The sequence below is a fragment of the Pangasianodon hypophthalmus genome, chromosome 4, assembly GCF_027358585.1.
Source record: "Pangasianodon hypophthalmus isolate fPanHyp1 chromosome 4, fPanHyp1.pri, whole genome shotgun sequence".
In the NCBI taxonomy this organism is placed as follows: Eukaryota; Metazoa; Chordata; class Actinopteri; order Siluriformes; family Pangasiidae; genus Pangasianodon; species Pangasianodon hypophthalmus.
The window spans coordinates 6,317,318-6,336,819 of record NC_069713.1 but is presented as its reverse complement, the minus strand read 5'-3'; the positions used below and the strand labels follow the sequence as shown (position 1 = coordinate 6,336,819).

Genomic DNA, 19,502 nt, shown 5'->3' with positions numbered 1-19,502 from the left:
GCTCCAACAAAGTTCCACCTTTCTGCATCATATCTATAGCAGTCATCTTGCATCCATCCATCCATCCATCTATCCAATCTGCTAATTCTAACAGTGAAGCGTAGTGCCCACTCTTCCATCTTCCACCCATCTCCCCTCCATCCCTCCATCCCTCCATCCTTACTTGTGCATGTTGCCCACACTGGGGTGGAGGTTGCTGATGCAGTTGCAGCTGAGGTTGAGCTCGGTGAGGGTGGAGATGGAGCTCAGCGCCAGTGGGAATGTTCCCAGCTGGTTATTGGAGAGGTTCAGACTCCGCAACCGAGAGAACCTAAAACACACACACACACACACACACACACACACAGAGCAGGGATTAGTGAGTGAGAGACCTGAGTGTGAGTGTTGAAGAAACACTTCAGCTTGAAATGACAGTGACCGTGCTGACTCACGGGTTCAGCGAACAGTCACATACATCCTACACACACACACACACACACCTCCCATTGTCTCTCTCCCTCTGTTTTTGTTCAGCTCCAGGACTCGGTCCTACTACAGCCACACTGTCGAACATTCATACAGCCGAGTGCTCTTTTTTTTTTTTTTTTTTTTTTTACCCAGCATGCTCTGGTGCTTGAGAGGACTGGAGTGCTTTGAAGCTTTTGTGCTTGGGTAAATATGATCACAAACAAGGTTGAGGGTTTTGAGAAAAAACAATCACGCCTCTCTCTGCAGGCACGCAGCTTTGCTGAAGAGTACACGGGTGGAAAATCCTAATAACAACAACACTGGGCCGAGAGACAGTGAGGGGTAGAGAAAGAGAGAGAGAGGGAGAGAGGGAGAGAGAGAGAGAGGGAAAAAGATGTGGGAGCTATAATGGCATGTGAGGTGTGTTTACAGAGAAACAAAGGGCCACCCACATGCTCCCTCTCCCTCTCTCTCTCTCTCTCTCTCTCTCTCTCTCTCTCTCTCTCACACACACACACACACACACAAACACACACCCACCAGACTATGAGGTTTTGGAGGCTTTAACTTTGGCCTTACAAATACAGCCAATGTTGCCTCCAGAAAAAATAAGAATGAGCGAATTGTGATGAATTATGTTTGATAATGCAGGTATCGTGATTTTTTTTTTTTTTTCATTTTTCTAAACAGCTGATTAAAAGTTAAAATTCTATACTGTTTTGAATATGGTAATATTTTTACAGATTTTCCCCTCCTTTTCATCGTTAATAATTCGTTTTGTCATTTTTTTCTAGCACAAGACAAAACCATATCTTGTATATCGTGATGCACTTCATATTTTAGAAATATCTAAGTATCTTGAGAGATTTTGTCTTCAGGCCCCATACAGGAGAATATTTGGGTACTTGAATTTACTTGAACTCTGTATAAGCTGTTGATTTTACGTGTGAACATCAGTTACAGTGAACACACTCTTCATATTTAACTATATAGAAGGGTGAGTCGAATGAAAACTTTAATTCTTTATAAAATTTTGCATAGTTTATTGCAAATAGGTGGCACTAAAGTGTATCGTTTTCTCCGTAATCTCGAGCTTATTCAATGTGAGTGTTCCAGCACTGAACAAAGGCTCAAATTCCTCCAGAAAAACGTTCGATTCAGTTCCAATTTACGTCGCACTTTCAAGCTTTTCGCCTGACCCGCCATCGTATCTCATCACTGCTCCTGTTCTTTGTGGAATCTGCAGGTAGAACACATTCAAGGTAAATCTCAGTCACACCTCCCGCCCAGCCCCTTATCCGTTTATTTATTTGCATCGCTACAGCCAACTCCCCCTCTTTCACTTTCGCATCCGTGCCTCTTTCACCACCACATTCACCGCCACCACTCCTGTTCTTTGTGCAATCACAAAGGTTGCCAGGAGTTGCCAGGAGTGTGTTTACAACAGCAGCCAAAATAAAAAAAAAAAAGATAACCCTATACACTGCTTTTAAAGCAATGGAAAATGTACTGCAGTATTTATGACATCATACTGTACATTTTCACTGTTATAATAATTCTTAACACTATGAATGAACCCAAATATGGTAACCATTAAAAAAAGTGTCAAAACAAAACTATTTTTCAATCGTAACAGTATTCCTGATGAAGCACTACACACTCCTGGCATCATCTCAAACCGCTTTTCTCAAAGTTCCCAAATAAATCGAGCTCCTCACTGTGTCTTCAAAGCTCGAAATAAAAAACTACTTGCATGCGGAAACTATTTATTTAGGGGTCCAAGCACCAACTGCTTGTAACTCTGTTGGACTTGTTGGGGTTTTTCTTCTTCTCGTTATTATTATTTTGATTATGCGCTTAAATGTAACACATAGAAACCCCAGATTTTCCTCCCATGGTGCAGCTACTCAGCAAAGGAGACATACACTAGTCTGATGGTAGCGCTGTAGCAAAGAGCCTCAGGTTTTTTTTGGCCTTATCTATCTCATCTATGACCAAAATTGTCTGATCCCTTAGTTTCTAAGGAAAAAAAAAAAAAAAAAAAAAAGCCTCAAGAACAACTTAACCCCGCCCACATTTGTGACCTAGTCGTTGGATCTTCACAACATTGCTGTCGAGCTACTGAGTGGCAGAGCACGTGTTCACACACCTCTGGAGCTGCTGCAGTGAGCTGTCTGCGGGGAGGAAGTTGTGTTTTAGGTTGAGGTGAGTGAGGTCGTGGCTGTAGAGCAGGTTAGGAGGAAGTTTCTCCAGACTACAGCATGACAGATCCACCGAACTGATCCTCTGAGACACCATCTGAGAGAGAGAGAGAGAGAGAGAGAGACAGAGAGAGGGGGAGAGAGAGTGAGAGAGAGAGAGGGGGAGAGAGAGTGAGAGAGAGAGAGAGAGGGGGAGAGAGAGTGAGAGAGAGAGAGAGAGGGAGAGAGAGAGGGGGAGAGTGAGAGAGAGAGAGGGAGAGAGAGAGAGAGGGAGGGAGAGAGAGATTAAATATACTGGAGCTTTCACTGTGATAAAACCCTGAGTAAGACACATGTACCATTTCAAGTTAATCCATTAGCATTTACTCAAGCTCACAAACACACACACACACACACACACACAAAAGCGCACACATTCGCAGAGCAAAACAGACCATTATCATGACGTTAAGCACTGCCGGCTAAAACTAAAACTAATTAACCACAATACCACACTAAACACAACAACACTACAGAACTACACACACCATTAGCGCAACACCACACACGACTATAGAACACCATACAACCCCACACACAACACTGCGTAAAAAAACCATGCAACATCACCATACAGCATGATACGACGTGACAACACCATACAACATGATACAATGTGTAACACCATCATCAAACATGACCGCTCACAACCTGATACAACACCACACCACACACAGTACAACAAGACATGAGACCACAAGACAACACACATGATGCAATATGACAACACCACACACATGATACAACACCACACACAATACCACATGACACGAGACCACAAGACAACACACATGATACAATATGACAACACCACACACAACATGATACAACACCACACACAATACCACATGACACGAGACCACAAGACAACACACACGATACAATATGACAACACCACACATAACATGATACAACACCACACACAATACCACATGACACGAGACCACAAGACAACACACGCGATACAATATGACATCATCACACATAACATGATACAACACCACACACGGTACCACATGACATAAGACCACAAGACAACACACATGATACAATATGACACCACACACAACATGCGATACCATTACACAGAACACACAACAACACCACACCACACACAATATCACATGACATGAGACCACAAGACAACACACACTATACAACATGACAACACACAACATGATACAATACCACACACAATACCACATGACATGAGACCACAAGACAACACACACATGATACAATATGACAACACCACACACAACATGATACAACACCACACACAATACCACATGACACGAGACCACAAGACAACACACATGATGCAATATGACAACACCACACACAATATCACATGACACAAGACCACAAGACAACACACACGATACAATATGACAACACCACACAACGTGATACAATACGACAACACCACACCACAACATTGGTGTTTCTGAACTTTCCGAAAACCTCACTGAGGTTCTCTGGCTTTAAAATCTCTACTGTCCTTTCTTTCTCTCATTCTCCTCTCTCTCCGCCTCTCCATCCTTCCCTCTCTCTCTCTCTCTCTCTCTCTCTCTCTCTCTATGCTAATCTGAGGCTCCCGCTGGGATGAACGCAGCTGACACTACGAGGTTGTTTCTGGGAAAAGCAGAGGAAAATAGACTGGCCGTTTCTGCCCTACTTGGGTTCACAGATGGAGCAGTGCATGTGCTGTGTATAATCGTACAGTAACATTAATCAGTGCACGTTAAACAACAGCACTTACTGTTACATCTAACTTTCCCAAGAAATTACAGAGTGTATGATTCTCTCACCGGTGACAGAACCATACCTTTACACAAACCTACAACACACATCTCCATACCCCACACCAAGCAACAACACAACATCAATCAGCAGCACATGCCACAACACACCACCACACGAGACATGACGCAACACCAAATGACAACACACAATACATTACGCAACACCATGCAACACAACACATCAATCAACACCACATGCCACGACACAACACATACCACAATATGACACAACACCAAATACCACCACATACCACTTCCCATTCAACACCACATGCCACAATATGACAACACCAAATACCACCACACATCATTCAACACCACATGCCACAATATGACACAACACCAAACACCACCACACATCAATCAACACCACATGCCACATGACACAACAACATATACCACCACTCATCATTCAACACCACATGCCACAATATGACAACACCAAATACCACCACACATCATTCAACACCACATGCCACAACACAACACCACATGCCACAATATGACACAACACCAAATACCACCACACATCATTCAACACCACACGACACAACATGACACAACACCAAACATCATTCAACACCACATGCCACAATATGACAACACCAAACACCACCACACATCATTCAACACCACATGCCATGACACAACACATGCCACGACACAACAACACATGCCACAATATGACAACACCAAATACCACCACACATCATTCAACACCACATGCCATGACACAACACATGCCACGACACAACAACACATGCCACAATATGACAACACCAAATACCACCACACATCATTCAACACCACATGCCACAACATGACACAACACTACCACACATCATTCAACACCACATGCCACAACACCAAACACCACCACACATCATTCAACACCACATGCCACAACATGACACAACACCAAACACCACCACACATCATTCAACACCACATGCCACAACACAACACCACATGCCACAATATGACACAACACCAAACACCACCACACATCATTCAACACCACATGACACAATATGACAACACCAAATACCACCACACATCATTCAACACCACACGACACAAATGTGTTTCAACAAACTAAAGTTAGGTGGCAAATAATGAATTTATAAAAACACACACACACACACACACCTTGGCGGCATGACGGTGCCAGCGCAGGTGCTCTGTGAAGCTGTCGAAGCTGATGTAGTAGGTCTGACTCTGAGGCCCTGCTGAGCTGAAGGCCAAACAGTGGCTGTGTTTCTTCACCTCCTCTACCTACACACACACACACACAGAAAGAGAGAGAGAGAGAGAGAACAATATCACCTTCAGGCAGTAACAATAAGACATGCGGTAGCTAAAGGTCATAAAGTTTGTTGGACAGCAAGTCTGCAAAATAGAACAGAAAAATGCATTTTTATATAATAATCAACATTTAAATCAGATATGGGGCATTTCAATCTGTATTTTTAACCATCTAGGCCCAATTTCCATCAGAATAACATTTCAGATATGTTACCATCTGCCTGAGCTTATGATACTACAAGCCACGTACGCATTAAACGTAGGAAATCGGCTACGTTTAAGAATCTGGCTTGCTCATCAGGGGTCAAAATCTACATCCAGATTATTGTACAGCTGCTTTCTGACAAAGTCTGTTGTTCAAAATACGCTACAGAAATAGAACTGAATTGAACTGTATTGAAATAATGGCTCCTAGTCTCTGCCTCTTCTGTACACTTTTCTGGCCACAAGCTTCAGAATCGTTCAGTTTACAATCCGACGAGCTTTTTTTGGAGCAAGATATAGTCACTAAACAGAATCGCGTCTTTAAAAGCTACTGAAGAGTTTTATTTGAAAGAGAATCTCATGTGTTTGGGAAAAGTTTAGGCTTGGTCATCTGCCAGATAAACTGCCTCTTTCTGTGAAAGTAGGTGGTTCTTGGCTACGCTCTGCTAGAGGTCTGGCTTGCGAGACTACTTTCCCCCGATGAGGATCAAGATGTGCATGCTGACACGTTTAAAGGAAAATCTTGGCAAAAACAAAAAGAAAATGTGCACAAATGTAGTTGCTCATGTAGGACATATTTGTTGTATAAAGTTTGCCTCATTAGTTTTGGACTAGAGCTTATGTGGATGGCACAACAAACAGCTAAAAATTAAATTAGATTAAATTCAACTTTAGGGTTAGGGTTAGAGTTAGAGTCATTGAGCAGAGTGTTAAGGGTTAGGGTTAGAGTCAGAGTCATTGAGCAGAGTGTTAAGGGTTAGGGTTAGGGTCAGAGTCATTGGGCAGAGTGTTAAGGGTTAGGGTTAGGGTCAGAGTCATTGAGCAGAGTGTTCAGGGTTAGGGTTAGAGTCAGAGTCATTGAGCAGAGTGTTAAGGGTTAGGGTTAGGGTTAGGGTCAGAGTCATTGAGCAGAGTGTTAAGGGTTAGGGTTAGAGTTAGGGTCAGAGTCATTGGGCAGAGTGTTAAGGGTTAGGGTTAGAGTCAGAGTCATTGGGCAGAGTGTTAAGGATTAGGGTTAGGGTCAGAGTCATTGGGCAGAGTGTTAAGGGTTAGGGTTAGGGTTAGGGTCAGAGTCATTGAGCAGAGTGTTAAGGGTTAGGGTTAGAGTCACTGGGCAGAGTGTTAAGGGTTAGGGTTAGAATTAGGGTCAGAGTCATTGGGCAGAGTGTTAAGGGTTAGGGTTAGGGTCAGAGTAATTGGGCAGAGTGTTAAGGATTAGGGTTAGAGTTAGGGTCAGAGTCATTGGGCAGAGGGTTAAGGGTTAGGGTTAGAGTTAGGGTCATTGGGCAGTGTGTTAAGGGTTAGGGTTAGAGTCAGAGTCATTGGGCAGAGTGTTAAGGGTTAGGGTTAGGGTTAGAGTCATTGGGCAGAGTGTTAAGGGTTAGCGTTAGGGTTAGAGTCATTGAGCAGAGTGTTAAGGGTTAGGGTTAGAGTCAGAGTCATTGGGCAGAGTGTTAAGGGTTAGGGTTAGAGTCATTGAGCAGAGTGTTAAGGGTTAGGGTTAGAGTCATTGAGCAGAGTGTTAAGGGTTAGGGTTAGGGCAGAGTCACAGGGCAGAGTCACAGGGCAGAGTCACAGGGCAGAGTCACAGGGCAGAGTCACAGGGCAGAGCCACTGAGCAGAGCCAATGAAGTACAGTTAGCAACTAACCAGAAGTGCACAATAGCAAGTAGCATTACGTGTATAGTGCAAAGGGAGATAAGGAGGTAGGGTGGCAAAAACGGTCATAGCTCCATGTTGAGGCCAATTCACCACTTCCTCAGCATGTAGTTATATGTTACTCCACACCATGATTAAATTCAGGAAGAAGGCAAGGCCTAAAGTTTGAAGATCTACATAATTAAAAGTGACTTCATTCATATTGCAAAACCATCTAAGGTGTTACCTCTCTCTGCATTTTGAACATTTTAAGACATTACCTTTCACCCAACCAGGGACAGGAAGTGCATTTTACACAGTTTAAGACATTATCTTTCTGTTGATAAGGAGTAAGATCCGCATTTTGAACAGTTGTAGACGTTACCTTTCACTCGATCAGAGGCAGGACGTTCAATCTGAGTTTAAAGTGTTACCATTACTATAATTAGAGGCAGGATGTGCACCCTGAACAGTTTAAGGTGTTACTATTTCCTCGATTAAGGATAGAATGTGCATTTTCAACAGTTACCTTTGTTTCAACAATTACGATGTTACGTCTGTCTTGATTAGGGACGATATGTGCATTTTGAACATTTTAAGGCATTACCTTTCCTCCAATGAGAGGCAAGATTTGCATTTTGTAGACTTTAAGACATCACCTCTTCTCTGATCAGGGGGCAGGATGTGCATTTTAATCAGATTAAGGTGTTACCTTTGCCTCTATTAGAGGCAGGATGTGCATTTTGAACAATTTAAGGTGTTACCTTTCCCCCGATCAGGGGCAGGATGTGCATTTTGCCCGCGTGACTGGCTTTAATGGATGATACCATCAGGCATGTGCCACACAGGATGACGTGTCTGCGGCTCCAGCGGTTCACGGGTAGCTGCAGTTTGCCTTTGCGTACGTTGTACGTCCCAGAGAGCTGCACACGCTCCGAGCTTGCCATGTTGTATGGCTTCCCTGCAGAACACACAGACAAGCAATGATAAATAAACAAGTAGCAGAAAACACAATGTTCGAACAGATCTGATAATGCTGCATGGAGCCACATTACGAGTCCAATAAAATATAAATACTAAAGCTTCCAATTATCCACAGTCTATAGTCTACTTGTTCAAGCATTTCCACTGCCACTCGTCCAACATCCTGTATTTCACACCAACGTGCCATGTTTAACATCACTGGCAGCTCATCTTTAGGTCTGAGTGAACACACTGAGCACAGTGTTAGTTATCTTCACATCCTTATTTCTAACACCTACACCATAAATTCTGAACTTCACTTTTATCCCTCCACCAGTCCAAGGCCTCCTCTCCTGAACTCTTTATCCCAGGCTAAGTGGACAGTCGTGTTTTCTGCGACTCGCTGATTAGGAAACCCTGTCTAATAGCCATGGATTGATTACACATTCGAGTGCCAAAGTGAGAAAAGAGTAGTTCAACAGAGTCGACGTGTCCTGGTGTGTTCATTCTGCTCGGGAATGTGAGTGCGACATCAGCGAGACTGTCGGTGTTACTGACCAACTGCTGCAATTAGCACAAAACAGCCAGACAGTCGAGTGAATTACAGCCAACCGAAATAAATAATGAACTTGTCCTGTGTCGAACATTTCAGATCTAAGTGCGGTCCGAGTCGTTCACTTTCAACTGAATCGTTTTAAATTCGTCGGTTAGCTAGCTGATGTTATGTTCAGTTGATGATTATTATTCATTATTTAAAACATAATATTGATGTTAAATTATTGTATGAAATTGAAAAATATCTGTGTGAATCTGGTGTAAAGCTGTAGTCAGTGATTTTAGGTGAAATGTTCAGTGAAATTAAACAAAACTAGCCTTAAAAACGTTACGCCCCCTACGAAGCCACACCCACAAAACACATACCGCAATGTCTGAATGCGAGTGCAAGAAGCTGGGCTTTCTGGATTGGCAGCCAATGATTGACAGATGAGTAGAGACGCCTCCTTATCCTGATTGGTTGGATGTTGGTGGGTCACATCATTTGTTCTCCATATTCCAGAAATGTATTTTTCCCATATTTAAGCAAATAACACAAAATCTCCATCTTTAAAGGCTGTTAATTGGCCATGATGTAAGCGAGGTAACGCTGAGGTGCTGTCCTCGGTTCAGGGAAATCCACTTTGTGCTTTCCTATTTTTTATTATTATTTATTATTGCTATTTCTTTGTTATTTTCTTATAATAGGACTTCATTGGATGATGATTCACGAAGCTGATCATTGAAAGATGTCTGTAAGATGAGTTATAACTTGCTCTAACGGATTCAGCTTTAATATATTCAATCAGAGTACCCTCTGATGCTTATTTAAACTCGGATAAATATAGCAAAGGTCACACACACAGACACACACACGCCCACAGACACACACACACACCCTGCCCTATCTGCGGGTTTTTAAGTATGACAGTGATGGAACACCCATGCGATTGTATCTAGCTCTCATTCTCTAAACAGGAATGAACGATTTAAAAAAAAGGAACAATGCGAAAAGTCGGAAAGCGGAACAATGACCATCAGGTCCCATCGTGGCCGAGGCGGTGTCCCTCCACCCAAACGCACGAGCAGAAGGGAGCGAGGAAGGGCGCATGGGTGGGTGCGGAGGAGGGAGGAGGGAAGAGGAGGACAGCGCCAGAATAAAACCTCAAACCCCAGCTGAGATCCTGCGAGGACGTCCTGTTTACACAAGCACGGAAAGCAGCAGGGGGTCCACACACACACAGTTTACAGTACGAGCGTACACTGTGGCTCTGCACACGCTCAACCATGGGATTTAGCTAACACAAAGCTGACGTTCTGGAAGGTTGACGATGAACTATACATGTTTGCGCTTTAATTTTTAGCGCCCTCTGAGGAATACGAGGTAAACTGCAATAGCAACACGGATGAAAACCCTGTGTTCAAACTATTTATATCTCACGAGGTTCCTTTTTAAGGGAAACGGGGCTGAGCAGTTAGGGTCCAGCTGGGGGCGGGGCTAATCTAGGAAAATTAAAGATATATGATTTAATATAAATGTAGGTTGTTATGATAAAAGTTATCGTTTCTATAGTAACAGCTCATTCACAGGGACTTGTATGGCGGACGCACCATGGCCAAAAAAAAAAAAAAAAATTGATATGGTGAACTTTTCTGTGGGGAGATGTTTGTGTTACGTTTATGGAAGGAGTCTCCAGTGTCAGCACGTTGTAACAATAAGCAGTAAAGTTTTCCCACATCTTCAGGACAGAGGAGTTTACGCTTTGAGGTTTCTCTGGAAAATGACAGGCCGTGTTATTTCCTTTTGTGTTTAGTTTTTAATGTTTATAGCTGTTATAACATTTCTTTAAGAATAAATGTAACAATAAACAGATTAAAAAGTACGACGTCGCTTTTTAACTGATAAAAATTGTAACTGCAATTTGCTGTGGTATTAGAGGAATAAAACACTTCGAGAAGTGTCGTTATTGCAAAATAACGAACTTCAGTGAGGTCACAGTAACTCCGCTGTTGATTATTTTCCCGTAACAGCAAGCCTCGTCGTATTATATTCCTTATATGATGTTAATGCTTTTATTACCATGTTCTAATGCATGAAGTGTGAAAGAGAAAACACTGGAAGTGCATTGCAGGAGTCGGGGCTGTTGTTTAAATACAGTGTACACTATTGCAGGGGCGTAGTGTGTAGGAGTTAGGGTTTAGGGTGTGTCATGTCCGTCACTTAAGATGGCTTCCTTCCTCTCTCCTGGCACAGGAAAAGCCGCAGTTTCCCTGTCTGGCTCCCACCCAAGCAAAAAAAAAAAAAAAAAACACTAATGTTTACAAGTCGTCATATCTTTAACATTTACGCCCACAGAGTGAGCTTCAGGAGCGTTGAATGATGAGTGAAAAAAATTATTCACAGTAATGTCCTGGGATTGTCATACAGGAAGTGACAAATTTTGGAGCCCCAAACCACAGTGTGAGTGTTTATAAATATAATGCACACATGAATACAAATAGGGAACGCTGCACACACACACACACACACACACACAAAAAAGCACAAGCACAAACACAAACACACAGGCGCAAAATTTCACAAGGGATTTTAGAATGAATGGAATGCCACGAAGGAGGAAAGAAAAAGAAAGGAGGGCGGTGTTGATATTATGGTGCTGTTGGCACTGAAGTAGTACAAGATCAAACATGAGATTTAACACATTCAGCGATTTAGTCAAAAACAACATGTTAGGAAATATCTAAATGTTTGTCGTCATTGTGTGGTATTCGTTTTTCCAGAAAGGGCGCCAATAATTTTGGACATTATAATATGCAGGTGTTTTTTTTATAATGTGTATTGCATGAATACAGGAAAAAAATGCATAAGGGCTACACGCACGCACACACACACGCACGCACACACACACACACACACACACACACACACACACAGTCTTACACACTTACACACACACACACACTCTCGGAGGTGTTACAGAAGGTGTGTTACAGCGCTGCGTCTCGTTTTTCACCCTCACGCAGAGAGAATAAGGCCGCGTCCCCAAACTGCAGCTCATTAGTGATTCCCCAAGTGGCTCGGGGAGAGAGAGAGAGAGAGAGAGAGAGAGAGAGAGAGAGAGAGAGAGAGCACGCTGATGTCCTCACTGTAAACTGGGCTACTCACACACACACACACACACACACACACACACACACACACACACAGAGAGAGCACGATGTACACTAGAGTCCTGACCCACATACTGCAGCCGCTCTACATCTAAACGCCTATACTCTGTGTATCTCTCTCTCTCTCTCTCTCTCTCTCTCTCTCTCCATACCTCTCTTCTTCGCTCTGTCTCTCTCTGTATCTTTAGGTGTCTCTCTATTTCTCCGTCACTGTCTATGTCTCTCTCAAATTCTCTCTGTCCGTCTGTTTCTGTCTCTCCCTCCCTCCCTCATCTATTTGTCTGTCTCTTTCTATCTGTCTCTGTTGTCTGCTGTCACCTCTCTATCTGTCTGTCTCTCTGTCTTTCCTACTTTATTTTTGTTCTCTCTATCATCTATCTGTCTATATCTCCATCTCTATCTCTCTCCCTCTCTGTTGCTCCCCTACCTCTATCTCTTTCTGTCTGTCTTTCTCTGTTTCTCTCTGTCTCAGTCGCTTTCTCTCGCTCTCATCTATCTGTCTATCCCCCCTCTGTCTACCTCTGTCTCAGTCACTCTCTCTCGCTCTCATCTATCTGTCTATCCCCCCGTCTCTGTTTCTTTCTCTCTACCCCCCATCTCTCAGACAGCGTGCTGTAGATGTTTTTGTACTATACTGTGGTGTAAATGTGGCATTAGAAGACACACACACACACACACACACACACACACACACACACACACACAGATAAGGGTGGTGTGTGTATCAGACAGTAGCACCCGAGTCTGATACACACTTTATCCCGACACTGGAATTTATCATCCCAGGTTATTTACAGCAGCTGAGATTACTGAACACACTGTGTGTGTGTGTGTGTGTGTGTGTGTGTGTGTGTGTGTATATATACACCATATTGTCTGGACTATAAGAGACACTCACTGCCACACTTTCCACGTCCATGGAAATATATGCTATGGGGTAACTTTAGCTGTGTGTGTGTGTGTGTGTGTGTGTTTGTCGTCTACACACTAGTGAAGCTAATTCCATCTCACTCTCTCTCTCTCTCTCTCTCACACACACACACACACACACACACACACACACACACACGTTACTGCATACAAAACACACTCTAACATCCATCCACACCCTGCTTCTCAGGTTATGATAATAGTGGAAAGGTGCTATAATAAGATCTGACCCATGAGGGTCCTGCTGTAGGATCAGGATTTCAGGTAACGGCACGAACATTCCATACAGAGGCGTGTCTTTAATTCCAAATATGGTTATGTGGGCGTGTCTCTAAGTCTGTATAAAGAACTTAAGCTTTCTCTGAGTGAAAACCACTTGAACGCAGCCATGTCTGAGTCCATATGTGGAAGTCAGAAGATATTTCTATTCATATTTGCACAAGTACCTTTATGGCTAGTTAGCATGAGGCTAGTTAATGCTAATGGTAATGCTAGCTGGCTAACATAAGCTAATTTAACATGATACACATGAAACTTCACCTCACAGAGCTACATGAAGCTAATCTTAAGCACCAAAAGGTGAGCTCTGTTGAGTTAATCTATGGGATCAAAGACACGCCCACCTGTCCACCTCCAAGACACACCCACCTGTCCATCTGTCCCTCTCCAAGACACACCCACCTGTCCATCTGTCCCTCTCCAAGACACACCCACCTGTCCATCTGTCCCTCTCCAAGACACACCCACCCATTCCTCTCAAATACATGCTCACTTGGCTTAAAGACCTTCCTCCGGTTTCCCTCTCATTTTCTTTGTTTTCTTCTTTTGGTTTGTTTTACCTTCTATTTGTATGTGTGTAATATAATGTTTGTGTGAGTGTTTGTGTGTGTGTTTGTGTGTCCGTAATAGCTGGGTACAAAAACACATTTAACACACCCCTATCATGTGCTGTCACCCCGATTATGTCTCTGAACCATGTTGGGTTTTGGGTTTGATTACGGCTTTCTGATCTCTGCTCGCCATGGCAACTGTGTGTTTGTTTACAGGTGTGATCGATTTCGACACGCATGAAATTCACCGAACATATCTGTAGCTCGTGTTTACATATCATGCCTACTGTAAATACTCAAACAAACCACCGTAACTGCTGGAGTAGCACACGTACCGTAAATACTCAAATAAACACACTACTGTAACTACTGCAGTAGCACACATACCGTAAATACTCAAATAAACACACTACTGTAACTACTGCAGTAGCACACATACCGTAAATACTCAAATAAACACACTACTGTAACTGTTGGAGTAATTACGCAAATACACAAACGAAACGAAAAAAACAAACAAATGAAAAAAACCCCACCATAAATATATGTGTAACATATCTCCCATAAATACAGTACCAAACAGGAAGAAGCAGAACTCGACACCAGCAACTGCGATGGTGATGATGGGGACAACAAGGACGATGGCAATGGCAGGGATGACTGGGATGGCAACGATGATGGCGATGGCAGGGATAATGGCGATGGCGGGGATGGCGAGGATGCCGGGGATGGCGGGGATGGCGAGGATGCCAGCGATGGCGGGGATGGCGAGGATGCCGGGGATGGCGGCGATGCCGGGTATGCGTCCTCCACAAGTCTAGTCCGTCTTGTTACTAATTTCTATGCCAGAAATACCTTTAAAGGTGCAATAGTCTATGTTTTATATTTCTTATTTGTACGAATAAGCTAGCGGATACACAAAACACGATCAGATATAAAGGTTTAAGCCGTGGCCTCAGCTCAGGTGGACTAAGTGGCCGAGAAAACCCGTCTGGAAAACTGATTTCCGGTCCAGAACGCTCGTTTGTGGTTGGATGAACCTCCCGTCAGGCTACTCTACAGGTCACTGCAGATACTGGGGGCGGAGCTACGTGAACATGAGTGGAGTTATAAAAAAAAAAAAAAAAAAAAAAGGCATTCAGATGTTGAACCCACCTGCTTAACTGTGAGAGATCTAATCGAATCTAACGCACCTTTAAAGCAGACTTCAAACCGGGCACGAGAGAATAAAACACGCCTCCCTCCTCTCTTACTCTCACAGGTGGACATAAGCATTTCTGATCTCAGAGCTTCTCTGTGTCGCCTGCAGAAAGCCGACCGCCGCCCACCTCCTCCTCCTCCTCCTCCTCCATCCCTGCTCTATCCCTCCATCCCACCACCTCCTCCCGGCCCTCCATCTGTCGCTCTGTTTTCACAGCGTCTTATTAGCAGTGTGAGATGAGGATAATTAATTGTCTGATGAACGTCAAACTGACACTCTGGCATGAAGGTCCGGCCTGGCAGGATGGAAATGCTACTTGTTGCACGCATACACGTGTGCACACACACACACACACACACACACACACACACGCACGCATACACGTGTGCACACACACACATGTACACGCACGCACGCACACACACACACACGCCAGGTGTTCAGCTATCCAAGATCCAACAAAATCATTAAAATCATCAGGACCGGAATCCATCAGGTGTCATCCTGAACATTCCACACCGTCACACGCGCACGCACACGCGCACACACACACGCGCGCACGCACACGCGCACACACACACGCGCGCACACACACGCGCGCACACACGCGCGCACACGCCAGGTGTTCAGGTATCCAAGATCCAACATAATCATTAAAATCATCAGGACCGGAATCCATCAGGTGTCATCCTGAACATTCCACACACACACACACACACACGTGCACACACACACACACACACACACACACACACACAGTTCCATGCTTGTGTGTGTTGTTTCAGAGGGGGTGGGGTTGAATTCATATTTCTTTCCTATGATCAGCTGGAGATGTTCATGAATAATTAATTAGCCTGTGTGGCCTCATCCAATCACAGACTCTTCTATTATTCTATCATCAATCCAGAACCATCTATCTATCTGTCTCTCTACCTGTCTGACCATCTACCTCTTCATCTATCACTCTGTCTTTCTATCTACCTCTATATCTCTCTATCTATCTACCTGTCTATCTATTTATCTGTCTGACTGTTTATTTACCTCTCTAGCCATCTATCTATCTATCTATCTGACTGTATGTCTATCTATCTGTCTATCTGTACATGCATCTGACTGTATGTCTGTTTATTTATCTGTCTGTCAATTTGTCTATCTATCTATCTGTCTATCTGTCTGACTACAAAATCTATACATCTGTCTGTCTATCTATCTGTCTCTCTACCTGTCTGACCATCTACCTCTTCATCTATCACTCTGTCTTTCTATCTACCTCTATATATCTCTCTGTCTATCTGCCTGTCTATCCATTTATCTCTCACTGTTTATTTACCTCTCTAGCCATCTATCTATCTATCTATCTATCTGTATGTCTATCTATTTATCTGCCTATCAATTTGTCTATCTATCTATCTATCTATCTATACATGCATCTGACTGTATGTCTGTTTATTTATCTGTCTGTCAATTTGTCTATCTATCTATCTATCTGTCTATCTGTCTATCTATCTGTCTGACTACAAAATCTTGAAGCAGCTAATCTGATGTGAGAATTTAAAACTTTTAAAAAGAAGTTCGGTAAACGTTTTTTTTGCTTGTATAAAATTATAAAACTGTAGATTGTTAAAATCTGCACCAATTTTTCCTTTCCTATTTGTGTTCATTCATTTTTCACTAAAAGCACGATCACACTCATTTATTCACTGTGCTGTACATCATGTGCCGTAGTGATAAGTATCGCAGAAATCTTCCTTTAGTGTCCACTGCTGATACTGAATACTGAATACTATCATTATTTGTGATTATTTGCATGACAATGACTCATTAATCACCTCTTTGCAGTGAACACACACACACACACACACACACACACACACACACACACTGTATTCATGTCCTGAATTCCAGCAGACTGAGACGAATGTACAGGAAGAGATGGAGACGGAAATAAAGAGGCTGGAGGATCTAGAGCACGGTCGGGAGAGAGACAGACTGTGCAGCATCAGTACTTTCACTTTCTGTTTTTTTTTTTTTTAAACACAGCCAGCAAGTCAACACACGCTCTTCCTGGATCCTCTCAGTCTGAACTCGTCCATTTCTCAAGAAAGACGTTACATAAGACCTGAAACCTGAGTTCTTTTTTTTTTTTGTTTGTTTTTTTGTTTTTAAAGTGAGAACGATGATAAAGCAGAAGATAAAACGCTGAACTAGATCATCGGAGTTTGGTGTTATGTCTGTGCGTCTGAAACTGAAAAATCAGCAGCTATCGATTCGAATCAAATTTCCCGATCCGAAGCACTTGAAATAAAAGCGAAGGCTATTCTTAGATGTCGTTCTGCTTAGCAGGTCTGCGGCTCGGATAACGTCCGGGATGAAGAACGTTCTCGAGAGCGCCGCGCTGAACGATATGAAACACTTCGCCACGCGCTGTCAGGTGTTTCAGCGTCCGATATCGCAGCTGTACCGCACATGAGTGAGGTCGTAGTTTTCTCACAATGCACGGCTGAAGAGGTGGACCAATCAGGAGCCTGAACAAGCAGGTCACATGACTGATGTGTAGACACAGTTTCAAGTCTTGTGATATGTTTGCTTAGGAATAAACCACTTTAAGACGTGCTGTTTTAGGAAAATAATCAACGACAGAATGGTGTGATGAAGCGGAGGGACTGTTAGCACAGCGAAGCTGATTATTTTCCAATAACATCCGAATTTTTGTCCATTTCTAGTTACATTCAACTACATGTCTGTGAAAAAGTTACTGCTTACGTTACAGCAGCTATAAACAGTCGTTCTCTCACCAGCCTCTCATTTTCCTCTGTCTTGAAATAAAAAACACAGCTTATCGAATAAGCGTAAACTCCTCGGTCCTGAAGATTTTCAGAAAACGTAAAGTCACAGCTTCCAGAAACGTTAAATAAGCGTGTCTTTAGGGAAATTTCATGTAAATAATTGCACCTGTTTGTGTGGCGCGTCTGCCGTACAAGTCCCTGTGCGAGTCGTTACTATAGAAATGATAACGTATTAGAGCAAGTGCATTGATATAATCCTGTGATTGTCCTTCTGACCAATCAGAATCCAGAATTCAGCTACGGTTCGTTTATTACAGTGGGTTGCACAGCGCACCTCGATGCTGTGAACAGATACGTGATTCATAAATAAAGACCGACTTATACCGGATGTGCTTCTGAAGCGAGAAAACTCTTTTCATCAAATTTTCAAAATCACACTTTCTATACGATCTGTGCTTTATTCATTCTTTCATCTCCTACAAACGCATCATGATTGTGCAACTTGTAAGCGAATAGCAACGTGTTCTGCTACTAGTGATACTCACGAATAACCAGAAAAAAGACGCATGTGCTGTTTGTTCAGTGTATCTCGATAAAAATGAAGCATGATATCGCATCTAAATAGTGCTTTTTTTTTTTTTTTTTTTTTTTTAAACTGATGCCTAACATTTCACTTTTTATGCTAAATTATTATTTGGAATATTTGAATATGCATAGAGCTGGGCGATACGACAACATAATATCGATATCATGATAATGTCACAATATAATTTTCTATCATGATATCAGGTGAATCATGGTGTCTTTATTTATTTATTTGCTTGTTTTTTTTTTTTTAACTCTGGAAGCAGCTGATTTTATGTTAAGATTTAAAGTTGTCAAACATTAACAGATTAAAATTAACATTAAAATCCTCCTTTTTGATAATTTTTGCATTCATTACAATAGAAAATATATTATTTTAAAATTAAAAAAATTAATTAAATAATTAAACAGAGTGCCATCTGATCGATTAAATAAAAAGGATCAGTTTTTAAACGCGACGTTACTACGGCGCTGACAGTTGGTTAGCAAACCTATATATCGTGATACGTATCATATCGTGTATCATAGAAATATCGTGATATGATATTTTTGTCATATCGCCCGACCCTTATTAAAGCGTATATATAATCTATTATTGTCCCTTTGCTCAGTAAAGAAAATCCCAAGGAGGCAGTTTTGTCCTTTTATTGTACACCAGGTTTCAGGTTTGTTTTAGTTATTTATCTTCAACTCATCTTCATGTGTTTACATTTAATTTGATGGGTTTTTTTTTTCTTTGTTTGTTTTCTAGCTGCATTCCAGAGGCACCTGCTCATCATCGGCGTGACGGAGCGCGAGCGCCTCGGCTCCGTCCTCGACCTGATTACGAGTCGGTGTGGAAGCGAGACGGTGACAAGCTCGTC

At 42.6% G+C, this 19,502-nt stretch overlaps 1 protein-coding gene across 1 annotated transcript in view; it reads right to left on the bottom strand.

Moving 5' to 3' along the window:
- phlpp1 (PH domain and leucine rich repeat protein phosphatase 1) overlaps positions 1-19,502 on the bottom strand; it is a 75,898-nt gene that overhangs the window by 19,268 nt on the left and 37,128 nt on the right. Inside the window, exons 2-5 of the mRNA XM_034303668.2 lie at positions 8,404-8,600; positions 5,642-5,767; positions 2,597-2,745; positions 164-310 (exon numbers count right to left, since the gene is read on the bottom strand). Coding sequence (XP_034159559.2) covers positions 164-310; positions 2,597-2,745; positions 5,642-5,767; positions 8,404-8,600 — 619 coding nt within the window. The remainder of the gene's footprint in view (positions 1-163; positions 311-2,596; positions 2,746-5,641; positions 5,768-8,403; positions 8,601-19,502) is intronic.